The sequence below is a fragment of the Myxocyprinus asiaticus genome, chromosome 15 (assembly GCF_019703515.2).
Source record: "Myxocyprinus asiaticus isolate MX2 ecotype Aquarium Trade chromosome 15, UBuf_Myxa_2, whole genome shotgun sequence".
NCBI lineage: Eukaryota > Metazoa > Chordata > Actinopteri > Cypriniformes > Catostomidae > Myxocyprinus > Myxocyprinus asiaticus.
The window spans coordinates 3,322,498-3,350,496 of NC_059358.1; the positions used below are offsets into that span (position 1 = coordinate 3,322,498).

Below are 27,999 nucleotides of genomic sequence, written 5' to 3' on the forward strand. Positions count from 1 at the left end.
CAACAGTTATTTTTTTCAGTATCGCTTGTTATTTGATTGAATATATTTTTATTATATCTTGTTTAATATTTGTTAGAATGAAAAATATGTACACTGTGATGTTTTCGCTCAGATCCTCCTGAATGATATGAACATATGGGTGCATCATGTTGTCATTTTCACTTTGACAGGTGAGTTTGGTTTCCTATTTCACCCACATGATTGACAGATGTGTGAAGCCATATACTGTATGTTACAGCACCGTGTCTAGCTAATTAAATGTCTAACAACAACATAATAATAATAATAATAAGTATAATGTTTAATCGTTTTTACCCCCAAGTCTGGAATAACATTCCCCAGTGATGCCTTCAATTTTAAAGGATTTTATTAACCAATATTTTTATAAACACACACACACACACACACACACACACACACACACACACACACTATATATATATACTGTATATTTACACGCACACACACACACACACACACACACACACACACACATATTTATATATATATATATATATATATATATATATATATATATATATATATATATATATATATGTGTGTGTGTGTGTGTGTGTAAAAGTATACAGTATATATTTTTTCACAAAATTGTGTTGCTCCAGCATTATTCAATAAAAAGAAGTGTTTCTTATCTTTTTTTTCTTCCAGTTGGGACCAAAACAAAATACATTTCCTGAAGGGTGGCCCTGTAGTACCCTACTTAATAAAGAACAAGTTTCATACAAGTAGTAGCCCATAGGGCTTTACAATAAATACATTTTAATTATTACAAAATGCAGAAAAACTCACACTGGGGCAGAAAAATGTCAAAGATTTGAAAAGCCTGTGTCACACCCAGTTGAGTATTGTTTGAATATTTTTGTTGTTGTTTTGTTGTGTTATGTTTTTACTATTTTAATTTCTTACACAATTACATGCGTCACTGTGTGTCTCCACATGCCACACCCATACAAAAGCAATTTCAAAAGATATTTTCAACTGCAGATACAACTGCACAAATGACACACCATGGCCCCAAAAAGTATTTGGACACGTAAGTCACACTTAAAAATGTCTGAATGTCATTAGATTATATAACAAAATGTCAAACCAAGTGCCATTTATTAAGAGTATATGCACACTTTCAAGCTATATTTTTTAAAGAGGTGAATCTAAATGATAAAAATAGATTTTCAAAATTAAGACCAAGTATCTGGGCACTTTGTGTTTGTCAAATGTTACTGGAACATGTCCATAGTTAATATGATGAACTCCATGTGTTGATACTCACCTGTGTGAACTTGAGGGGAACTGGCTTCATACATCCACTTAAAATCACCAAGACACCAGCTGATTAAAATCATTGAGAAAAATGGCTCAAAAAATTGAAGCTAGTTCTGAGAAAATCTTGAGCACCATTACTTTGCATACGCTGCTTTGTTTAATATTTTGTGATAAAATGCAATCACATTCAGACTTATTTAATGTCCATATACTTTTTTTGCGCCACTGTATGATTTTATCAATTACAGTTGTTGTTATAAACTCTTCTCCAACAGGTCTGCCTTTGGTCGTTGTTTGTCTGGACCCTGTTTCAGTTCAGTTTGAGAAATCACCAGTATTGGTGGTGTAACAGGTGTTACATTTATTTATTAATTTCACACAAAATCTCTCTTTTTGTTATTATCATTTGTTATATTTATATAATTATTTTGTATTCTGGAAATTCTTTTAATATTTCATTTAATTTATTCTTTTAATATTGATTTCTTTTATTTGAGATGTCATGTTTCTATGGTTATATGGTACTTTTTCAGTATTGTTAAAAATGGCGCGTGGCTCCTTTAAGACTTATGTTCCGGTTCCGGTTGCTCTCCTTCTGTTCGCGGTAAACGCGACTGAGGAGAGGGTAGTTGTGCTGAAGCTCCGTCTAAAAAGTTTGATATGAGTTTTGTTTATTGTAATAAAACATGTAATTTTGTTCTTAAATTCACTTTAATCTTATTCAAACATGTATGAAGTTTGTGTGAATGATATGGAGCATGTATTTTTGGAGAGAGTTCATTAAGCATGAGTGTGCAAGCTCTGTGGCTAAAATAATGCTTTTCACGGACAGGCTGGTGTTCCAGTTGTGAGAGAAGGCCACAGATTCGAGCTTATTTTGATTAATTTGTTTCTTTATTCATGCAGAATAAAATCTGGCCAGAGTAATTCCTGTTGCCCGGTCTTGTTCATTTATCCACACAACGCAGAGCTAAACGAAGGCCGGTCACAGTGGCATCAGGTAGAGATGGCATCTTTACAGTGCAGACCGTGTCTGACACATCCCTCATCAGATGGATCAATGGCAGACAGATGACACTGGCATTGTGGGCGATTGGACAGCCTGTTGTAATACCAGTCCCAGAGTACCAGGGAAGAATCTCTGTCACAGTCAATCAACTTAAGATCAATAACAGCCAGCTCCTTGATTCTGGAAACTTCTCAGCCTCAAGTGGAACCTTGTCCTGCCACTGGACTTGGTGTAAACACCCGTTTAGTTCAGCTCAAGGTGTTTGCTGAGTCCGAACAATGCTACAATTGTTGCTAGCAATGCTACTAAAGGTTACATGTCTTTAAGGCATCGTTTACCCCCAGAAAATGAAAATTCTGTCATTATTTACTTGCATTCACAAGATAAAGAGCATTTTATTGGACAAAAATTTGGATACGCAAGATTGCAAGATGAATCAACAATATGTTTTCCTGGTTGTGATTTTATTTGTATTTTTTTATCCCCTTTTTTCTCCCAATTTGGAATGCCCAATTCCCACTACTTAGTAGGTCCTTGTAGTGGCGCGGTTACTCACCTCAGTCCGGGTGGTGGAGGACAAGTCTCAGTTGCCTCCTCTTCTGAGACCGTCAATCCGTGCATCTTATTACGTGGCTCATTGCGCATGACACCGCAGAGACTCATAGCATGTGGAGACTCATGCTATTCTCCGTGATCCACGCACAAATTACCACGTGCCCCACTGAGAGCGAGAAGCACTAATCGTGACCACGAGGAGGTTACCCCATGTGACTCTACCCTCCCTAGCAACCGGGCCAATTTGGTTTCTTAGGAGACCTGGCTGGAGTCACTCAGCACGCCCTGGATTCAAACTCGTGACTCCAGGGGTGGTGGTCAGCGTCAATACTCGCTGAGCTACCCAGGACCCCCCGGTTATGATTTTTAAATACATCTGCTAAAAGTTATGTTTGTAAACTTTTAGGAGTACACTTGCACATAGATGAACTCAAAACTATGGTTATTACTGCACCCATGGCATAGTTATGCAGCAATTTAGCTGCTGGATGTTTATACATCCAGGGACGGATTATGACTTGCAAAGGTCCCGGGGCCAATTATCTCCAAGGGCCCCCTCCAAGGGTTTGTTTTCATTGTTGATGGGTTTTCGAGCGGGGGGGATCGCCAAACTGGATCGCACAACCTTAAAGCCCAGGCCCATCCGGGCAGTCAAGGGCCCCTGGGCACTGGCCCCATTGGCCCGGTCGGTAATCCATCCCTGTATACGTCATATTTCGATATGATCTCAAAACTTTCTAGTCAACCTTGAACACCAAAAATAAGTTCGAAAACATTTGTCACTAATTCTGCGGGATGCTCATTTTCAGTTTTAAGAGATAATTCTAAATATTTTTTGCCATTTTGAAAGATAAAAAACAGCAAGAAAGGAAACCATTTGAAACTAGGACATGAGTTTTTATTTCCTTTATCTTAACGTGATATATGCAGCTTCTCTCTCTCTCCGCACGCTTGTGTTTGATGGAGAACAAAAGAGTGTTTTCTTTAGACTCGTGCCGGACGATCCATGTCCTAAACACAGGGACCCCAAAAATAATATATGTGTTATGTGTAAAGAAGACGCTGGAAAAAGGGATAGGAGTTATTGTCTGTCACTTTTACATTGCCCAACAACAACACAAGATAAAGCAATTAAACAAACGTTGAACTCCAGAACAATCAATCAATATTAATGTTTGATTGCCCACTCCATGAATGCACAGAACTACAGTATATGCATATAATAACACTGTTAAAGCTTGAATACTTTTAAAGGTAAGCTACACCCTGGAAAAATGGTCCTGAATTGTCATTTTTAAAAATCAAATCAAAATCAAATCAAATCACTTTATTGTCACACAGACAATAATTACTGAAATTACTAAAAAATAAATAAAACGTTTGATTTAAAGTTGTTGTTTATTAGTGTAGAAACAGTATTACTTTTAATTACTGAAATTATACCAAGATAAAAAAAAAAAATAAAAAAAATCAATTTTTATTATTCGACAGGTAATATTTGTTCCATTTATTTTGCTTTACAAATGCACAATCTTCACTTGCTGCTACTACTGCTTGTCGAATAACAAAGATGTCATTTAAAAACATACATGAATGGAACTTTGGAAGGTGAATATTTATTGAATTTCTAATGATGAAATAAAATGACATGCAAAATGTTTTTGTTTGAAATATTCACAGCTTAAAATAAATATACAACAATGTTAAATTACAGCCCCAAAAACTGCATTTGCAACTGTTATTGGAACACATTTTTTTAATCGATTCGATTTAACATGCTTTTTTAAATTAAAGACATTTGTCATTAATATACTCCCATAAATGACTCAAAATATGTTGATCTTTTATTTATAATCTGTAATGTTGTTGGCTCCTCAGATGGTCCAGATGCCCCTCAGTTAACTAAGACTCCAGACGGTTCTTCTTACCTGTTCGTCCAACTCTTTGTCTCCTGCCTCGTTCTCATGGGAACTGAACGGCCAGCCAGTGACCGCCGGCCAATCGGGCAGTGGTGTGCTGAGTCTTCTCGACCAATCAGAGTGGCCGTTACATCTGCATAGCACGGAATGACATCACCAGGGGCACATCAAAGCAGCAGATAGACGTGGCCATTGTGGGTAATGGTTAATAGAGTTAATGGCTCTTTATGACGCTTCTTTGACTGATTCTCATGTTGGCACATTTTGTGGTCTGACATTTATTTTATTGACCGCAGAGGGAGTAATTTACCCCGGATTGATAAATTCAAGTGTCAACACACTGGAAGGAGTCATAATTTTCATCTGCCTACCATGCTTTTTTTTTTTGCTGGATACTTTCTCCCATTTTCTTGCTTTACTATTGATGTTTCTGTGCAGTTATTTATTTCTTTGCTCTGTATGCGCTGTCTGTAATTATTTCTCCTATTATTAGTGGTGCTTGCAAAGGAAAAAACCACTAAGACTCCTAAAATTCTAGCGACAAGTCATTTGTCTGTCCATACTGAACGTGAATTACATCCATTCAGAACATATTCAATGTTTAATGTACAGTTATGTGAAACAAGGTTTTTGGACCAATGAGTATAACAGTGGACATTGCTACCCGGCGCAACGCAGCAGAAATAGAAACCAAACAGATGAATAAACAGGAAAAACAAGTGCAACAGTGTCCGCCCACTTTTTATAGCCATCGTGGTTCTGGAAGTATTTATCCTAGGAATTTTTTCCATTGGGATTTTATAAAATTCTTCATAAAAGAGTTGTAATCCATGAACCAAACCAACCAGCTCTGAGGTGAATCACAAACTTTGATTTGAAGTAAAAAAAAAGTATTTGAAAATCAGGCAAAAAGACAAAGGAACAAGACTTTGTACTTAACGTCTTTAATAAGGTAATGAACTACAACCCCGAATGACAATCCAATTAAAAACGATGAAAAAAAATAAATAAAACGTTTGATTTAAAGATGTTGTTTATTAGTATAGAAACAATATATTAAAAGGTTATAAGTAGTTTGAGTGCGCTATGGGAGGGGGCAATTGCTGCAGAGCTCATTTGGCGTGCTTTGTTCACTGTGATTCTCTGATTGGTGGATCATTCTCCAGCATCTTGGGTAATGTAGTTCTTCACCAGGAATTCCACTATTTAACTCAATAAAAAACAAACGTGGACTGGTGGCTTCAATAGATGCACGTACTATGGACTGACAACCTCAGAGCTCACAATAGGTCTGTCTTAAGTGTTTATAAATTATTGTTATTAATCAATTCCCCAATGAAAAAAATGGCAATTTTACTTCTGGAACCACACCGTTGTGCTCTATTGCTTATATTTAGGTTCAGGGATTTCACTGAAATTATGCAGCTCTTGTTGAGCAGAGGTGTTCTATTACTTTTATAAGCAGGTGGACCTTAAATAACAAGCTAAGATATCCCATAGACTGTCTCTGAAGGAGGGACCCAAATCAGATCTAGAGACCAGAGTATCATAGAGAGGTGCAAATAGCATCTGCCAAATAATTTTGTTTCTAGGACAAAGGGTTCAAAAGATACACGCAAAAGAATAGTGAATTTTTGAACTGGTGGTGGCGATATAGAGTTTGTCCTAGAGACCGCAAATTTGGTATGGGGGCTATTCGTGCCCAGAAATGACTCTTCACTTTAAAACTATGCAATGATAAACCAATCCCTCATGCAACATTTAAAACCCTGACCTTATGAATTTAAGACTTATTGCTGTGATTTATGACCTTTTTAAGGCCTTATTTAGCAAAAGGGCAATTTAAGACTTTTTCAGACCTGCAGAAACCCTGCTGACATGCGTGAGATGCTGAAAAACACAATGCACATGTTTACATGGGGGGAAAAAATGGAAAAAGAGTGCAGACAACACAAAAACTTGTTCGTTGTAAATAGCCCTTTAGTAACCTCAAATCAGTGTGCTAAAAATCACCCAAAACACATAAGGAACCACAAAAACAGCACACAGAAAACCCTGGTAGGTTTGTTGTCATTTTCTCTCCAGTTCTTTTCCACAGGTAAGCATGACAACATGTTCTTTAGAATTGTACAAATCGTGTTATTATTAACTAACTCTTCTGCTTTTACCCCCCTCGCCCCCATTTCCCCCTCTCACCTGCTTCATAGGTACCTGTCTCAGTGCAGGGGCAGTGGCAGGGATCGTTGTAGCCTGTGTTGTTGCCCTCATCATAATTATCATTGTTATTACTGTGCTCCTGTGACAAAGAAATGGTACAGCATCTCCTTTCTTTTTTTTTTTAAATACTTGATGTTTTGTTTTATGATGCTAAAGAGTCTAAACCGACATGCTCATATAATTACATTTGCAGTTGATCAGAGACTCAGAGATTTTTCTTCAGAAGACAAACCAGAATGACAGCCCCACAGTAAGACATGAAATGTGCTACTTTCTCCAATCTTAAATTGTGCTAAATTTAAATCAATGCACTGTTCACTGTGTTGTTTCATTTTATTGCCAGCAACATAATTGCACTTAAATTCTTCGGCCAACTCTAATTCCTTGTTCAGTTTACAGTAATACCTCTTTTTACCCCTCCACAGAATTCCAACATTGCCTACAGAGCTCTTGTCAATGGAAACCACCCTGATTCAACATTACACAACTCACTTACCCAAAACCAGCAAATCCTCACCACTCTTCCCAATAACAATGATGAGAACATCAACTCAATGACACAAAACAGGCCTGGCAACTCCAGCCCACAGCTTCATAATGGCCATCTGAACACAGATGCATACACAGATGTATTCCAACACAACTTCAGTGCACTTCCAAACAATGGGCATCCAAACACTAATCCAAACAATGGCCTTCAGAACTCCAGATCATTCCCAAAGCCTGGCTAATTAATCCTAATATACTCATTCAAACGGGTAACCATCAGCCTGGTGTGATTGCCCCAACAGTTCATGTAAACTTCAACACACTTCCACGTACTGACCAGTTCAACAGCGCACAACCTCAAACAGTGCATGTCAACTTGAACACGTATTCTCAAGAACCAAACCAGCCAAGTCCAGTGATCCAGCAACACACTGATCAGAGAGAAAGTGCGCTACGGCATCAACACACCAATCAAAATCTCTCTCAGACTGGCTTGTTAAACTCTGAACCTTTGACCAATGGCTCTCAACCCAGTGGACTCATTAAGACCGGCTACTCGCACCCTACCAACTGCACCAATGCTAACCACCGTGCCGCCAACTCGCGGTCATCAATAGAAGAGCATCCACGACATTCTAACCCAACTCAGGCCAACAACCTTTTCAACAAGCCCTCATTAGACACCAGCATGAATCCCCGCCAGATGCCTTGGGACCGTTTGCGGGGAACACCGACGTACCCCAACCGCCAAGTCGACAACTCTGACAGCAGTGGATCTACAGACCGGCTGCCTAGATTGCCACAAAAAGATGCACGGAGGGGCCGCTCTGGTCCAAGACCCAGGGAAATTGAACCTAGTAGGTGGGTTGACCCAGGCTGCTTCTGCTCCCCAAGAAAGAGACCTCCAGAGACCGAATGTTTACAACGTAGTGCTAAATCACTCTCAAATGGACCTGAATGTGCAGAGACAAGTGCAACAACAGAACACGCCACGGCCACAAGTCCAATCCCAAAGCCAGAGTGCTCCGAGGCATGCTATACTTCAAATCCAAACTCCTCAGGCTCGGAATCCAATCCACATAGGTCTACCTCCAGGAACAACCATACATCACCCCGCTGAAGCGCACAACCAACCTCAGGTGTGCACAAGCCATCCACAGATGCAAACGGGCATCAGACCAGACCACATGCAGCCATTCCTCTTACTCATGAATCCCTTTGCCAGCACATCATCCAGACAGAAAACCCATTCACCAACCGAATCCAGCAGACTCAAGCCACCTTGCAGAACCCTGGAGCTCAGTCCAGATCTTCTCAACCCATTCAGCAGCTCAACAAAGCTGGCCAGGAGCCACCAACTCCACCTCTGGTGCTACAGCCGGCCAAGTTCCAGTCACTGCCACTGGAGCGCAGGCAGCAGGCGCGCACCCTCCAGCCCGCGCACGTGAACAGTCGGCCTGTAAATGTGATGCATAGACTGATCTACGGACATGCACAGACAGACTAGCGTGTGGCATACAAGCCCTCAATGATTGCCAGGAATTCATCCATTCATGGATGTGGATATTTGTACAGAACAAATTTGGTAGCCTACCCAAATAGACCTAGTGATTGTCCTCTGTAGGCAGCATTTTAAGGTGCACTCCCGATGAAGGCTGTCCATTTAAGATTCGGAATTAAAATATTTGTCGAATTTAAGATTACAATGCACATTAAAATGCGAAGTTTAGACGATGACTTCGGTGGAGGTCTTTACCCATTGGGTCTTGCTCTGTTAAAATGCTGTGTCAGGAAAGAAGTTAAATTTCTTTCGAGATTCCCAGGCTTTACGCTCTGTCTAGCATCCTGTTTGAACAGCCCCTATTCCAGCACTGGGCTCAGATGCACGCCGTTACCGCAGTAAGGCCGCAAATGTCGCTTCACAACCCTTTACAGTACAAACTACTGTACAGACAGCAGTAAATAATGATAAACACAGTGATATTGCTGGTATTTTGAAGCTTGAGTACTGCTGTAGTACCGTGGCACCGGTATACAGCGCAACATTAAGTTAACAAAGAACTGTCTATTGAAGTGTTTTGGTTTTGTTTTACTTTTTTTACTTAAGATTTGAGAATATGAATTAGCTAAATATTTTGATTTAATAATTGTATGCACTTTAGTTTAAAATGGAATGCAATTTTTTTAAAGCTGCATTACGGAAATTTGTGCTCTCTAGCGACAGCTGTGGTTGAAACTTAAAACTGCAAGCAATTTGCGGAAGAACACTAAACGTGATCCGTGTTTCGGCACTGCTCTTCTGGCGGATGTATCTCATGATTTGAGCTTACCTGGACATCGCCTGTGTGTGATCATGACAGGGAGATATTCAGAGCTGGAGTCATAACGTGCTATTTTCATGTTGATATAATGTTATACGATTAAACATTTAAAACTGAAATATTACTTGCTTTGATGAAGACAAACAACGCTCGTATTCATATATTTTGAATGAATGAATTTTACACTTACAGCACTTTTCTGACACTACACTCCAAGTGCTCTTACATAAAGAACAGGGGACTCAATCACTTCTATCAGTACCAATATATTTGAATATAATTTTTCAAGTGTTTTATGTACTATTAATGTTTTTATTGTACTACACATCAATTTAAGTGGAGATACTCGTGATATGGCTGATACGAGTTCAATGGATGACTTTATTATTTTTATATTATATTGTACAGCCTCAGCTGATAATGCAAGTGAACCGTAATACTAAAATAGTACGTCTATGAATGCACACAATAACACAATAAACTAAAAACATAAAAGGAGGATTCAGTAATGATGGGGATAAAATATACTTATGCTTAAAAATGCAATATAACAGTTAACAGTCAATTTCAGAAGTCATAAATATTAGTAAACATGTCGCAGTAACTCCCACCGACAACGTAAATCGCGATCGGTTAACACACGAGTAATGTTCGATTCATAAAGCATGACGAGCAATATAAGCTTCAACAACATTACCAGACAACATATCTAAGCATTACAGCAGGTAAACAACTTCACCAAACAGATAACAGATAAACATCCATCCAGATTGTTGCGATGCTGTTCTGAACTGTGAGTGTTACTGAACTGAACTGTAGTTTCTTTCTTCTTTTTAACGGCAACTCACAAACTAAAACAGTGCATTACCGCTATCTACTGTATACATGGGAACGAGACAGCCGGCTCTTCTTTCCTATGTTCACGGACATGACGTAATGATGCAAATGTACGTCATAAGCCAGCGATTTCATGCCAAAACGAACCAAACAGCTCAAAATATAGATAATTTGTATAGGCTTACCTTAGTGAATCAGGGTAAGAACATTGTTTTGAACACTGATTGTTTATGTACTCAATCAATAATGGCAATTTGTTCATTTTAACCAAAAAATCTTCCATAGTGCAGCTTTAACAGCCAGGTATTTGCTTTGCCATAAACACTAAAACATGGTGATGTTTGATTTATATTTATTCGTTGCACCCTCTTGTGGACTTAAGAGACAATGCTGATTTAATAATCTGGTGCTCAATGATAACTTGTAGCTTTTTCAACAATGATAATACTATACTATACTATACTATACTATTATAGTACATTTTCCCTTAAATAATGCCTTTAAATTTTAATATGATTGAATTTCGAATATGAATATAATTTGAAATTTGGTAACATTTAAGTGACAAATTCTAATTTAGTGTCCCAGCCCTGGTGACAGCCCTATTACCGATGTGACAGCTTTTACAAAAGGTAGGCAGCATAATTATGAATTATTTATGATAGTACAATATAATAGTATCATGCCGTAAGCTAAGCAACATGCTAACTTTAAATTCCATATTAATCAAATGCGAGTCAAGTCTCACATGCGGAGCATAATTTTAGTTTGTGAAGAGTCGCTGCCTATGTAGATTGTTCCAAATCAGTCACTCATAAGGTTACATTTCGGTTAAAATGCTGCCTCAGTAGGTAGCTGCCTATGTAGGCAGTAGGCTACGAGGCAGCTCACTAGGTTTAGTGACAGAGCCTAAGTCTTTGAATATATGAAAATGCCCTTTCACATGAATATACTAACTTTACTATTATTAAAAAATATATTGAAAATATTAATTATGAGTAGGCCTGTCCAAATGTTTGACTGGTCATGCATAATTGTCTGGTAGTTCATCTGGTGCACTTTGAAAGGTCACTGACTCAAATGACTCAAGTTTTAAAGTTGAGTGCCGTGTAACAATGCTTGAGAGAACGCTGTAGCTTACACTTTACTCCATAGATTTCATTGCATTGGGCAACATTGACGTAAGTCATGTGAAAGGGACTTTTTGATATGATTTGTATAAAATAAAGCATATTGTTCTTTCTTCTGTCCCTCAGGCCCACAGAGGCAGACCCAGATGCTGAGAAAATGCAACAATATCTGCACTGCAAAAAAAAAAAACCTGTCTTACAAAGCACAATGTCTCTCTGGTGGAAAGAAACAAATGTTCAGTCATTCCTCTGGCCATTCGTTTATTGTGCTGCACAAAACTTTTTATTGTTTTTTTTTTTTGGAGACCACATTATTGATAAAACGACTGATCTTTTTGTCTCTGACAAACAGTAGTCATGTGAGAACCGTGGCTGTTGAATGGGCCATAGTGTGAATGTCATCCATCAGAACAATGCTGCTATGGAATCATTTATTGCACTCAATTGTCTGAAAATAAAACACAATGATGTGTTTTTGCACGGACAGGAAGACTTGAACAAAATCCAAATGAATTAGGATGGCTGGCAGAGCTCGACTACTAAATGATAAATAATGGAGTGCCACTGCTCGTCCTTTCACAGCTATTATTTCAGCTTTATGCTCACAGATGCTTCTTGTAACACTGCTCAATTAGTGCGATTCACTATGGAGCTTTTGTGGATGCATTGCGCATTTGAGTATGAAGGAGACCCACTTAACGGACATGTAATTAATTAAGCTCTTTTATTTGTACGTTAATGATGTGGAAAATGCTAATGACTTAAAGTAAAATTAGTTCTTGACCAGTCTAGCAAGAAACAATCAAATATAAGAGAGACTGGGGCTAGTCACACTTTTACTCCAGTGAATATTTCCAGAGATTATTTAGCAGAGATGGGCCACTTCTATTAAAATGAATGGGACAAATTGGAACGCTCAGCCAACGAGCTCTTGAGCACCCAACAGTCAACGGATGTAGAAACGAAGTCCCGCCTTACAGTTAAAAGAGCCAATCACCTTTTAGATACAGACATCGCCTGTCAATCAACTTTAGAAAGCGCATGCGCATTAACCATACAAGCCGGGAAAATTGCATTTTTCTTAGCGTAATCTCAGGTAAAGAATCACAATTTATGATTTCAGTATTGTCAGATTTTATTGCTGATTTGAAAAATGTACTTTGATCGTAATCTTGACCAACCGTTTTTGAGATTTTGGTGTTTCTCCATTCAAGTAGATAGGAGCTGCACTGGCATGACTGGAAATAGCGTCCCGAGAGCATTCCAAAGATGGCCGACAGTGGACAGACTTGCTAGATAGACTTTAATATTTCTCAGCATACAGTAGGTTTATTTTTTTGAAAGTCAGTTTCTGTATTGGCATAAACATTAAAGTCTTAATTTACCCTTCGCTAAGCCCCACCTTAAAAGTGCTTCTGACCAATCCTGTCTAAGCAACTGTTGCCCTGCCACCATTACTCTGACATTACTGTGTGTTTGAGAACTTTTAAGTGGGATTTTATCAAAATGATAAACATTTTTTTTTTTTTAAACACATTGTTGCAGGGTCATTTTTAATAGTGACGTGTTTCCCAGAGAGCGTACTTACAGTGTTTTTCTTTCTTTTTTATTTTTTTTATTTATTTTTTATTTAAATCTGGAGAAGAGCATGTTATGAAATAAACTGTGTCAGTCCTCCTGCCCAAATGAACATATAACATCTGATTTATGATGCCAAAAACAGTGTTATTCACAGCAATCTCCCATTCATTCCTATAGGGAGTTCTGCAGAGCTTGTCAGAGAGAGCAGCCGTAACCAAGGGGGACAGAGCTTAGTGAAAGGTCAGTTGAACATCACCACCGTTGTTGCCCAGGATAAAAGATACAGTTCTTTGTTGTCACACTACATGGGGTAAGTTGTCACAATGGGAACCTGGAATTAAATAGTATATTATAGGTTTTCAGCATAGAAAAACACTGATAAAATCACATATAAATATATAAACAACTTATATAAAAAAATTGATTTTTTTTTTTTAGATAAAAAATGTGACAACTTGCCCCAACCTGACATACAGTACATTGGTGGCCAAAAGTTTGGAATAATGTACAGACTTTGCTGTTTCAGAAGGAAATTGGTACTTTAATTCACCAAAGTGGCATTCAACTGATCACAAAGTATAGTCAGGACATTACTGATGTAAAAAACAGCACCATCACTATTTGAAAAAGTCATTTTTGATCAAATCTAGACAGCAGCCATCACTCCAACACCTTATCCTTGAGTAATCATGCTAAATTGATCATTTGGTACTAGAAAATCACTTGCCATATCAAACACAGCTGAACGCTATTTGGTTCATTAAATGAAGTTTAACATTGTCTTTGTGTTTGTTTTTGAGTTGCCACAGTATGCAATAGACTGGCATGTCTTATGGTCAATATTAGGTCAAAAATGGCAAAAAAGGAACAGCGTTCTCTAGAAACTCATCAGTCAATCATTGTTTTGAGGAATGAAGGCTATACAATGCTTGAAATTGCCAAAAAAGTGAAGATTTCATGCAAATGTGTATAATTTCAGAGTCTCTAGTTTGAGAAATAGACGCCTCACATGTCCTCAGCTGACAGCTTCATTGAATTCTACCCGCTCAACACCAGTTTCATGTACAACAGTAAAGAGAAGACTCAGGGGTGCAGGCCTTATGGGAAGAAGTGCAAAGAAAAAGCCACTTTTGAAACAGAAGAACAAAAAGAAAAGGTTAGAGTGGGCAAAGAAACACAGACATTGGACAACAGATCATTGGAAAAGAGTGTTATGGATCTTAACCCCATTGATCTTTTGTGGGATCAGCTAGACTGTAAGATGTGTGAGAAGTGCCCGACAAGACAGCCACTTCTATGGCAAGTGCTACAGGAAGTGTGGGGTGAAATGTCACCTGAGTATCTGGACAAACTGACAGCTAGAATAACAAGGATCTGCAAAGTTGTCATTGCTGCACATGGAGGATTTTTTGATGAGAACTGTTTGAAGTTCTGAACATTTGTTTTTCAAATTGTAATAGTAATTTTTCACATCAGTAATGTTCTGACTATACATTGTGATCAGTTGAATGCCACTTTGGTGAATAAAAGTACCAATTTCTTTCCGTAAGAGCAAAATCTGTACATTATTCCAAACTTTTGGCCGTCATTATGTGAAGAAAAAAAGATATAAAAAAAAAAAAATGACATAATTGACCCTGCAGTGTGCCAGTGTGCCAATGTTGATTTTATTTTTTTTTATTTTTTTTTATTTTTTTGGATAATTTAAATTAAAAAAATATATATATAAAAAAACTTATTTAAGAGAACGAGGTGTTTGAAACATAAAAGACCTGCTAGAGGAAACAAGGATTTATGTATTTGGAATTTTGACTCAAAACCTCATAGTTATAGCCCCTTCTGCGTGTGACAACTAGCCCTGATCTCCCCTATAATGATGAATAGCAAATGCTTTATGAAATGATGTACATGTATTTTTTTCAGGAGGTTGTAAGAAATAAAATAAGAAACAAAATAAATGTTAGATGCTAGACCAAATGTTACCCTCAGTCACCATTCACTTTCATTGCATGTTTCTTTTTCAATGAAAGTCAATGGTGACTGTGGCTGTCAATCCCTAACATTGTGCTTAGCTGTATCCCTTTTGTTCATGTTTTACAGAAGTCAGTTATACGGGTTTGGAACAAGATGAGAGTGAGTAAATGTTCACAGAAATGATATTTTTCGGGTCAAACTATCCTTTTAAAAAAAAAAAAAAAAAAAAAAATAAATAAATATAAAAATAGATCGCAGAAAAGATGCCACAAGATGGGGCCAGATAAGTTGGTGTAAATAAAGGGGAAGTTAGCCACAATGACAAAAATGACACCTGAAACAAACCAAAGAATAGAAAACACTTGCCACTTTCAACAAGATCCCATCTAGTAATTGCAAGCATGCATTTAAAAATAATTTTCATTGTTTCGTGAACTATCACATAATACTCACAATGTATGTCCTTCTACCATGGATCACAAAATATTTTGGGCAGAATAAGAGTATCTGACACCATTTACTTTAATTTAATACTTTTCCATACAATGAAAGTGAATGGTGACCGAAGCTGATATTCTGCCTAATCACCTTTAGTGTTCCACAGAAGAAAGTCATGCAAGTTAGGAACAGCAGGAGGGTTAATAAATACAGAATTTAAAAAAAAAAAAAGCAAAGATTTTGACAAAAACAGAGGCCACACTGTCATTTGGAAAATAAATGTAGCCTTTTGAGTGAGATATGTTTCCTGTTTGTCACCATTCTATAGGTATGTCACAATGACATCATTTTTAAAGGCGCTAAATAGGAGTGTGGCATTGTCACTTCTGGGTTTGTGGTACTGGACTGAATTATTAAGGTACGAAAAAATTCTCCATCTGTCTTTTTTTTTATTTGGCTCATTATAATGAGGGCTATAATGCTAAAACTAGGTAAATTGAGTTACGTTTGCTCAGAAACCTCTAATCTGTAGCCTCCAGAAAATGTTTGTTTCTTAAATGAGAATTGAGAATTCACATTACAATAGCTCAGTCAAGGAACGCAAATCTTGTCTTGCAGATTTAGAAAAATTGATCAAAAACCAGGCGATATTCATTTTGATTTTTACACATACTAAGCAAACGTTGTAAGGATTTTGCGAATTGGTTTATCTGTTATCAGTGTGACAGATGGTTAATTTGGTCTGTCTGCGGACACATGAGAAATCATTGCTTGTGAGAAGGAAACGTTTCTTCAAATTTACTTTCTAAAATAATAATAATACATAAATTGTTTAGAGATGTTGCTGGTGCATAAGTTGACATATCTTCACACATGAGGGGTGTTATTGTTTTAAAAGTGTTTGTTAGTTAATTCCATTCCAAATCATTTTGCATTGTTTTCATCCAAAATGACCAATTGTTTTTGACCAATTTAAGGATGCATGCACAGGTGTTGAGCAGGTAAGCCAACTGCATCAGTATGCAGGCAACTCTGTTATATATACTGTGTGTATATATATATATATACAGGTGCATCTCAATAAATTAGAATGTCGTGGAAAAGTTCATTTATTTCAGTAATTCAACTCAAATTGTGAAACTCGTGTATTCAATAAATTCAATGCACACAGACTGAAGTAGTTTAAGTCTTTGGTTCTTTTAATTGTGATGATTTTGGCTCACATTTAACAAAAACCCACCAATTATATATATATGTATGTATTAGTGGCACAGAAATTTAAATGTATATTTTTAGAATATTAAAAGGACCATGTAATTCTATAGATCAGAAAGAGGGAGAAAAATGAGCATGGAAAAACTAAAAAATTGCACAGCAAAAAAAAAATATATATATATATTATATAACCCCTTTAAATGATCATAAATTAAAATCAGTATTATTATTATTCTAAAAGTAATTACAAGTTATATAATAAATAATATAATGTACAATAATATGTAATATTACTATTATGTGTACACAGTTTACCATTTGTATAATATATAAATAGTAAAAAATAGCTTCTTTTGCCTTATGCTAATGATATGGTAGTAGGGGTGGGGCATAGCTTAATTTTCTTTAAGCAAAATATTATTAATTTATTTTGAATTGGGGGTGAACTAATACCTGGACACAAAGGAAAGGAAATCTTGACACTGTTGCTAAGCCATTTATTTCAGACTCATAAACATCAAATACCTTCAAAGTCTCTTAAATTCACACTCTGAGAATGTTCAGGGGCGTTTCCAGGAATATTTGCCAGGGGTGGCATCCAGTACCTTCGTCTGACGGGGGAGTTCCACCTGACTGGGAATGGAGGTTGTTAGCTGATGAGGAATGATGTGTCCTGCCAAATGCCAGATAATGTTGTATGGACCATGCACGACATGGACGGGTTAAGCCGTTGCGCACCGTCTCCAGGACGCGAGCGGGGTCTGAGTTGGGGTGACCCCCCCCGCCACACCATGCCGCCCTTCTGGCCCTGCCCCTGAGAATGTCACCCTAACCAAAGAGACCTCACCTTTCTTTCAGCCTTCTCTGCAAGTGTGTTGCAGAATTTTTTGTCAGCAATAACACCTGATAGTGTGAGATTCTTTGATGCATTCCTTGAGCTGCCTGATCTATTTATAATGTACTTGACCCAATTCTAAACTTACTTCATATGTATATTTAACCATCTCCAGGATGCAAGCGGGGCCTGAGTTGGGGTTGCAAAGCTCATTTTTAGGGTGGCAGCTGCCATCCCATGCTGTCCTTCTGGCCCCGCCCCTGAGAATGTCACCCTAACCACAGAGACTTCATCTTTCTTTCAGCCTTCTCTGCAAGTGTGTTGCAGAATTTTTTGTCAGCAATAACACCTGATTGTGCGAGATAGTTTGATGCATTTCTTGAGCTGCCTGATCTATTTATAATGTACTTGACCCAATTCTAAACTTACTTCATATGTATATTTAAACATTGTTCAAGTCCTTAGCACAGTTGTTTGGTTTAGTCAGCCCTATATTGTGCCATTAATAAGTGAACTACTAAATAAAAATAGAAGATTTACTTCCCTGAAGTTCTTGTAGATACTGATAGATAAGATACTGGTGCCTATAGAGAACAATTAAAGGAGGACTTAACGAGAATAGCTCCTGTTTTACAGACTTGTTCTTAAATATGGGGTTTGGGACAATGCAAAACAATTGCAAAATTTTAGTGTTGAGGTGATGCTTATCTAATTATCTGTCTGAATGGTGTTATTATTATGATTGTTGTGAACACAATGATGAGAGAATATTAACATGCATCATTAAACCATACCCCAGCAACACACTCTTTTTAGTGGAACAATGAGCAACTTTGGTGCAGTTTTTGAGTGCATGTATTGGATTAGTGTGAGGGCCATCGTCAGCAATTGGCTCTCAATTGGCTCTCACCAAGCAGTTGCAGGCAAGGAGTAACACTTGTTTTTAAGGGGAATGTGGAAAATAGGGAAAACAAATAATAAAACCAAATTGGAAATATGAGGGACATGGTAAAGACATTTTGAAAAGCAAATTCAAACCAGTTATAACTGCAGCCGAGAAAACATGAACTGTGGGAGGAAATAACTAAAAGAATAAACTTGTGTATGTGGAAAACATCTCCCACTATCCGAATGGAAAATCCAAGTTGCAAAAAACAAAACTGCAGTGTGCTTAGCAGTTGTCATACAACAAGAAGTGTGGTTGTGCTGCGTAACATGGTCAAGATCGCCCTTCAGCTTGTAAGTGATTTACCATATTGCAAGAAGGTCAAATCTGTACACCTGCAATCGTTTTTCATTGCTCAGATGATCCAAAGGGTTCTCGATATTGCAAATAATACACCTTGGCGCACTGTACTCTTTAACTGGTTCGATAAACTTTGGCATTTCCTAATTTTTATTTATTTTTTTAACCTTGTAACTCTTAGCTTTTACTTAAAGTGAAGTGTTCCTAACCTTAAGGTATACTTAGAAAAATGGCAGATAAGGGGCTTTATGCAACACTTAAGTAACCCTTAAGGGTTATTTTCTGCAACACCTTAAGTTTAAGGGAAACTTTAGGGTGATCTTAAGTGAAAATTACACTTAAGGTGCTTTATGCAACTGGGCACAGTTTTCCAAAAAATACCGGAACCAAATTATTGTCGGTTCCGTTAACAGTCTTGAATGTGCATTATTCCGCCAATGTGGACAGAGCACCATACTTAAATAAGCTAACAGTGTTTCCTGTTGAGCTATACAGCAGTAGCACTGCCCCCTACTGAATTATATTGCAAAATACCAGACTGACCTCACAGTCAAATCGGAAACAACAGGTTGAATTTTCTTTAACGGAAATTGGTCTGTGCTTACTGAAATGCAAAACACTGCCCCCAGTGACCAAAGCGGTAACTGTTGTTGGACATATTGAGTGAGCTGTTCACGGAGGGGCACCAAAAACATGTTGTAAGTACAGAGTCACTTTACTTTAAGGTAGTATCAACTGTTCATCTATAGTTACCTAGAGACCATCAAAATAAAGTTAACATCTACAGAAAATGGTTAACTGACTGCTACATGTCCCCTTTTTTGAAACAGACTATCAACAGATGGTAAATACCAATACTGATAATAACATACAGGAATAGCAGCACCACACTGCAACCAGCACATAGACTATATGTAAAACAAATATCTTTAGGTTCTTTATGTACAGAAGTCATTGTTTTGTCCAACAATTTTAATGAACTGATGTTCTCAACAATAATGTAAGAAGATCATAAATAAAGATCTATATGCAGGCTACTGAAAGTCCACTGAATGTTTGTTGAAACACTGTTTACTAGCTATAGCAAGTCAGCTGATAAGTCACTTATAGTTAGTTGAATTTATTTTGATGGTCCCCCTAAATATAGTGTTACCTAAAAGGGTATTGTCAGATCAAAAAAATCAAGCTCCGAATCATGCTAGTGTCTGTTTCAAACCTGGGTCTCCAACGCTGCTTACACAACAAACTTCCGGTTGCACCACAGAGGAAGGTAAACACATTGTAGCCGATGCAAAAATGTTTGATAAGAGATGCCGTTTGTCAGGGAGTCAGCATAATGTGGCCGATCCTAGAGTACCAGAACTCTCAGAAACAACATGCTGACTTCCTGTATGATTGTGTGGAAAATACACAGTGCAACCGGTGTAGTCTGATTCCCGAGCAAATAACCCTTATGAGACGTTTCTGCTGAATCTACAACATGAATCACAGCGTGACCAGTGTAATTCGCTTCCCTAACGAATTACTCTTATTAGCCGATTCTTTTAAATCTACAATGCGAAACAAACAGCATGACCAGTGTAGTCCGATTCAAGACTGAATGACCCGGAGTCAGTTCTTTTGTATCTACAACACAAAACACACAGCATGTCCAGTGTAATGCGCTTCCCAAACGAATAGATTCTTTTGAATCTACAATGCAAAACACACTCCAGGTCAAGTTTAGTCTGAATTTTGAAAGAATGACTAGTATGAGTTGGTCCTTTAGAACCTACAACACAAAACACAGCATGACCAGTGTAGTTGGATTCCTGAAAAAATTACTCTTATGAGCTGTTTTATTCAATCTACAGTGCAAAACATACAACATCACCAGTGTAGTCCGATTCCTGACAAATTGTCTCTCATAAGCTTTTTAGTGAATCTGACTTCCATTAAAGTATGTCCTCCATTAAAGTATGTCCAACTCGCAATGAACCAAGAACTATTACAGTGTATCATAAGACTTAAATCAGGCAGTATACAGTGGCAAGAAAAAGTATGTGAACCCTTTGGAATTAGCAGGTTTTCTGCATTACTTGGTCATAAAATGTGATCTTCATCAAAGACAGAAGTATAGACAAACACAATGGTGCTTAAGCTAACAACACACAAAAACATATAATCTTTAATGTCTTTATTGAACACATCCCATTAAACATTCACAGTGCTGTGGAAAAAGCCCTTGGATTTAATAAATGGCCGATCCTCCTTTGGCAGCAATAACCCCTACAAAGTGTTTCCACTAGCTGCGAATTAAATCTGCACAACGTTCAGAAGGAATTCTGGACCATTCTTCCTTACAGAACCGCTTCAGCTCAGCCATATTCTTATGATGTCTGGTGTGAACGGCTCTCTTGAGGTCATTCCACAGCATCTCTATTGGGTTAAGGTCTGGGCTCTGACTGGGCCACATGAAAAGATGGATTTTCTTTCTTTCTGCCCTTTGAGTAATCTTGGCTGAATGGCCACTTCTTGGGAGAGTTGCCACAGTACTAAATCCTCTTCATTTATAGACAATTTGTCAAATTGTGGACAGATGAATATCTAAGCTCTTTGAGATAACTTTGTAACCCTTTCCAGCATTATGCAAAGCAACAATTCTTGATCGTCTTCTAAGATCTCTGTTTTTTTGCGAGGCATGATCCACGTCAGCAGATGCTTCTTGGGAATAGCATACTCAAAAAGTTTGAGTGCTTTTTATAAGTCAAAGTAGCTCTAACCCACACCTCCAATCTCGTTTCATTAATTGAATGTCAGGTTTTCCAACACCTGAATCTAATTAGCTTTTCTTGATGTCATTAGCCTAGGGGTTCACATACTTTTTCCAAACTACACTGTGAATTTTTGAGTGATGTATTCAATATGTAAAAGAACAATATAATAATCTGTGAGTTATTAGTTAAAACAGATTGTGTTTGTTCATTATTGTAATTTAGATGAAGATCAAACCAGATTTTAAGACAAATTTATACAGTACATAAATGCAGGTAATTCCAAAGGGTTTGCCACTGTAGTTACTGACTGGTGGTTCATATGACAATATGACAATTTTGTAGTTAAAGATTGTCCTACACATTAAGAGTTCTGTTGTAATCAGTGAAATTTTATTTAAAAAAAAAGTATTTTCTTTAATAAAGCATACTGTATGATTAGGATCACTAATTGGATTGCATTTATGCCTTTAAAAAGTATTTGAAAAGCTATTAAAAAGTGATGAAAAATCAAATGATCTGATCATTTGGCAATAGACTGCTGATGGCAGTACATGCAATACAAATTATGTTTGTTATCTCCAAATACTTCTTCCTCAAAAGTAAGAATTGTTAAGAGGACCCTGTATTGGAAATTTTTATATCATAAAGATTTCCATCCCTACTGAAACAGATGTCAGAAAAGCGTTCTGCCTGTGAGCAATTTTGAGAGAGGTGCTGAAGTTGGCAAATTGGCTGAAACTGCCTACAACACCTTTAATCTTAAAATGAGATATTTAAATTTAAAACAACGTGTCTTTCTCCTTTACAGGGCTCTATACTTGGCATAAAAGGTGACAATGGTGTGGACATTGAGCCGCAGTAACCTGGTGTTGGTGGTGTGTGGATTCACTTTGATCACTGGTCTTCCTACCAACATCCTGTCCTTCTACACCTTTTTCAAGAAGATTCGCCAGCAGTCCACACCCATAGATGTCCTACTACTCAGCTTAAATATCTCTGACCTGATCTTCCTGTTTGTCCTCCCATTTCACATGTTAGAGGCGGCCAACATGAAATGGACACTGCCGTACTTCCTCTGCCCGCTATATGGTTTCATCTTCTACAGCACCATCCACAACAGCACCTTACACCTGATGGCCATCAGTGTGGACCGCTACCTGGGTGTGACCTTTCCCATAAAATACAAGCTAAACCGCAATCCCCGAAATGCAGTGATAGCCAGCATTGTATTCTGGGTGGTATCCATGGCGCACTGCAGTATCGTCTATATTATGCAATACCACAACCATTTCAACCCCAATGTCACCGATCCATCCAAACGGAACACTTGTTATGAAGACTTCAGCGACGAACAGCTTAAAATCCTCCTTCCGGTCCGTCTGGAACTCTTTACTGTGCTCTTCTGTGTGCCTTTCCTCATCAGCTGCTTCTGCTACATTAAGTGTATCTGCATACTCTCCAATCTACCCAACGTCAACTCTAAGAAGCGGATCAGGGCCATTGGGATGGCATTGGCCACTCTTCTGGTCTTCACTATCTGTTTCATGCCCTTTAACATATCACATGTGGTGGGATTTGTGGGTGGCTACAGCCCTGAGTGGCGAGAACATGCTCTACTTGTCAGCACATTGAACGCCTCTCTCGACCCATTCATTTTCTACTTCTCTTCCTCAGCCCTCAGAGAGATTTTCAATAACATCTTGAGCAAGCTGGTCATGCGGCTAACCCTACTCTGCAGTAGCACAGCTCTCTACTGCCCCCCATTGAGCTGTGAAAAAACAGAGGAGAAATCACAGTGCTCTGATGACTGGTCCCACTAACATATCTAGCCAATTTTGCATAGACTGACCTGCTGAGTACCATTGTCTTTTTTTCTGCTTTTTTCGTTCCTGAGTCAAGCATTGCCAGTGCCAAAGCTAATACAAATCCAGTTGATATCATTCTGATATTCCACTGACCAATGCTAAGCGTTTTATGATTGGACCGCTGAAGAGCAGCTAAAAATGGTCCCAAAGAAAAATCAAGCAGGCACACGAACTGTTCTTGTTGTGGAACTGTGCCGTTCCATACCGATCCGGGCTTGTGGGCACAGTTACATCTTCTTTTTACTGTAAACTTTGGTGCTGCGAAATCAAAAATAGAATGGACTGACTCAGCAAATTACCAGTCGTGAGTCACCATGTCACTAAAGTTGTTCCACCAGCACGGTTCTCTGTCCTGATTAAGTTAAGGATAGGGTTACATTTATTGGTAGGGTAAAGGTTAGGTATAGGGCTATGGGTTAGGTGTAGGGTTTCTGTAAGACTCCAAACAAACACAATAAACACAGTGTGGGAACGTCGCATGCAGGTCTCGCAAGACTATAGGATTTTTGGTTGCTTACCTTCTAGACACGACCCCGTTTCAGCACAGTTTGGTACGGTACAATTACATACCATCATGGCCCAGATTTCTCAGCACTGTTAGTTAACTATAAGTAACAGCAAATGAGTCTCTTGCGAGACTTGTTACCTTCTAGACACAGTCCTGAAATGATACTGTGTGTTTTCACACCTGGCTCGTTTGGAGCATTTGTTTTGGAATCTGGTGCGTTTTCTCCCTTGTTCGGTTCATTTAGGCATATATGAACAAGGCAATCGCACTTGGATCTGCTCCATAATAATCCAAATGCAAACGAAGTGGTTTGCTTGTAGTGAGAATGCAATCCGACCTAACAGACCAATAACCCAACTATATCCCTATAAAAACCATGAACATACCTGAATGATCTTTGAAGAAAACATCTTTAGGTCAGCAGGTCACTGTAATTCATCATCAAATTGTGGATAAAGCCTTTTGTTGACTATATTAGACTGTTTTAAAATTGTAGGTAGGCAACTTTTTGACAGATGAAGCCCAGGGGCCCACAACTCCCATGGGGCCCAGCTCGTGGCGTCCGCCACCCCTTTTCCCCCATCCATTTTCGCAGGAAGAGTGCATCTAAATTCCTATAGAGTAATTCTCGTTGTGTATAAAGCTCCAAGACTTAAAATGTAAATCATATAGTGAGCAGCCAATGGAAAGCTTAAGAAATGGAGACGACGAACAAGCACTAACTAGTTAACTTAACTTTTAGCGCCACTCACTTCCAACTTGTATTTCAGTCTCTAGACGCCATAATGACCGCATCTTCCCACCCAAGACGTCTTACACAACTTTGCACACAGAATAGCAGCAACACCAATCCCTGCAAAAAAAAAAAAAAAATAACCAGCTTATTTTGTGTTTTATGTGCTGGTCCCCCAGCACGGCATGCTAAACCAGCTAAACCAGCTTCACCTGAAAGACAATACTGGTCAACCAACTTCAACAGCTGGGTTTTGCTGGTGAAAAGCTTGGCTATAGACCTTATTCATGCTAGCGCCATCTTTGATTTTTAATGGGAATGACAAGAAGGCTGTGAGGGATAGACTTACTGATCTCTTCAATGGCACGAACTGTATAAAGTTGTTTAAAGCTCCTAGATCACATCTGATTTTCCACAACTTATGTTGTCTGGAGTTCTTTGTATACTGAATGTTCTTGGACAGATATTTTAGCAATGTTTTGTCCGCAGAACGATCCAAAAACACTTTAAACTGCAATAAAGCCCATTGAAGAGACTGTAAGTCTCTCCCTCACAGCCTCATTGTCATTCCTATTAAAAATCAAAGATGGCACTAGCGTGAATAAAGTCTATGCTGGTCCACCAGCTAGACCAGCACTAACCAGTATTAACCAGCTTAGACCAACATGGGAATTGCATGCTGGTTAAGCTGGATTTCTTAGTAGGGATGGCTCCCATATATCCATGTTTGTTTACACTTCAATGTGTCTCCTAGAATGGATGGATTGACTTCACAGTCAGTTAGTGTATTATCCTCAGTGGTTTGTTGTGTGATGTCCAGTTTTCATTTTTAGCCATTTACATGGTCTGTATGTGTGGGATACCTAGTTTTTTAAGAACCTGTTCAGATTTTAAAAGTGTAGTGTAACCCAGTCCAGAAGTCTCAAGACCAAGACAATCAAGCAAGCACATCTTGAGTGCAAAACAATTCCACCTAATACTCAGCAGCACAAATTTCACACACAATTGAAGAGTGAGTTGAATTCAGGTTGACCAGTTTATCTTCTTTAACGGTATAGCTCATTTAAACTTCTCTACACTCTCTAACAGCAATGGAATACTGTAAATACAATCAGTAAAACTAATATTTTGGCACAACATTTTGTAACATTTCCTTATTACTTTTGCTTCTTATTCTATATCAGCTACCACAGTGTAAGACAAACAGGTACAAGTTCTCCATGGTACCATTATGGAAAAAGCTGTTTAATAAAGAATGGTAGTCCTGAAAGGATTGAGGTTCTGAGGGTATACAGTTGTGCTCAAAAGTTTGCATGCCCTTGGAGAATTGGTAATATATGTACCATTTTAAAGAAAACATGAGTGAGCAGGCAAAACACATTTCTATTATTTCTTATGGGATTCATATTCAACTGTAGGTTATAACAGAATGGCACAATCATAAAACAAAACATGGCAACAAAGAAAAAAATGAAATAACCCCTGTTCAAAGGTCTGCATACCCTTAGTTCTTAATACTGTGTATTGCCCCTTTTAGCATCAATGACAGCGTGCAGTCTTTTGTAATTATTGCAGATGGTATAGCTGCCCATTTGTCTTGGCAAAATGCCTCCAGGTCATGCAAAGTCTTTGGTCGTCTTGCATGAACTACACGTTTAAGATCTCCCCAGAGTGGCTCGATGATATTAAGGTCAGGAGACTGTGATGGCCACTCCAGAACCTTCACCTTTTTCTGCTGTAACCACTGGAGGGTCAACTTGGCCTTGTGCTTAGGGTCATTGTCATGCTGGAAAGTCCAAGAGCGTCCCATGTGCAGCTTTCGTGCAGAAGAATGCAAATTGTCTGCCAGTATTTTCTGATAACATGCTGCATTCATGTTGCCATCAATTTTCACAAGATTCCCCGTGCCTTTAGAGCTCACACACCCCCAAAACATCAGTGAGCCACCACCATGCTTCACAGTAGGGATGGTATTCTTTTCACTATAGGCCTTGTTGACCCCTCTCCAAACATAGCGCTTATGATTGTGGCCATAAAGTTCTGTTTGGTCTCGTCACTCCAAATAACAGTGTGCCAGAAGCTTTGAGGCATGTCAAGTGTTGTCGGGCATATTGTAACTGGGCTTTTTTGTGGCAATGCAGATCTACCATGCTGCTCATTTTCATTCAAGTATCGTCGTATTGTGCTCCTTGAAACAACCACACCGTCTTTTTCCAGAGCAGCCTGTATTTCTCCTGAGGTTACCTGTAGGTTTTTCTTTGTATCCTGAACAATTCTTCTGGCAGTTGTGGCTGAAATCTTTCTTGGTCTACCCCTTGGCTTGGTATCAAAAGATCCCTGAATTTTCCACTTCTTAATAAGTGATTGAACAGTACTGACTGGCATTTTCAAAGCTTTGGATATCTTTTTATATCCTTTTCCATCTTTATAAAGTTCCATTACCTTGTTACGCAGGTCTTTTGACAGTTCTTTTCTGCTCCCCATGGCCAGGTATCTAGCCTGCTCAGTGCATCCTCGTGAGAGCTAACAAACTCATTGACTATTTATACACAGACACTAACTGCAATTTTAAAAGCCACAGGTGTGGGAAGTTAACCTTTAATTGCCATTTAAACCTGTGTGTGTCACCTTGTGTGTCTGTAACAAGAACAAACATTCAAGGGTATGTAAACTTTTGATCAGGGCCATTTGGGTGATTTCTGTTATCATTATTATTTAAAAAGGAGCCAAACAACTATGTGATAATAAATGGCTTCATATGATCACTAACCTTAAATAAAAGACAGTTTATTTGCATGATCAGTCATATTTTCAAAATCAATGCCAAAATTTCACAATTTCTGCCAGGGTATGCAAACTTTTGAGCACAACTGTATATTGATCTTTTTTTATTTTTTTTATAATGTTTTATGTGGTAAGGATATTGAAGGTATATGTTGTTTATGCTATTGTGTGTCCATATGTAACAGAGATTATGAGAATATATGCTGAGTATTTTATTGTGCTTTTATATGTAATAGCAACTTTGATGCCCATGGCAAATTTCTCCACAGAGACCAATAAAGAATCAATCAATCAATTATTCAA

General features: G+C 38.2%; 1 protein-coding gene across 2 annotated transcripts; it reads left to right on the plus strand.

Annotated features, from left to right (window-relative positions):
- Nucleotides 1–1,466: 1,466 nt before the first annotated feature.
- Nucleotides 1,467–27,999, plus strand: LOC127453195 (free fatty acid receptor 2-like). 2 transcript variants are annotated; one of them, XM_051719429.1, is made up of 8 exons: nucleotides 1,467–4,961; nucleotides 6,975–7,079; nucleotides 7,178–7,234; nucleotides 7,410–9,058; nucleotides 11,888–13,084; nucleotides 13,520–13,582; nucleotides 15,443–15,475; nucleotides 22,615–27,999. In XM_051719429.1, the coding sequence occupies exon 8, from the start codon at nucleotides 22,643–22,645 to the stop codon at nucleotides 23,624–23,626; it is 984 nt and encodes a 327-aa protein (XP_051575389.1). In that variant the 5' UTR covers nucleotides 1,467–4,961; nucleotides 6,975–7,079; nucleotides 7,178–7,234; nucleotides 7,410–9,058; nucleotides 11,888–13,084; nucleotides 13,520–13,582; nucleotides 15,443–15,475; nucleotides 22,615–22,642; the 3' UTR covers nucleotides 23,627–27,999. The 2 variants fall into 2 exon arrangements, with proteins under 2 accessions (XP_051575389.1, XP_051575390.1); XM_051719430.1 differs by lacking the exons at nucleotides 1,467–4,961; nucleotides 6,975–7,079; nucleotides 7,178–7,234; ... (2 more) ...; nucleotides 13,520–13,582; nucleotides 15,443–15,475 and adding an exon at nucleotides 16,144–16,172.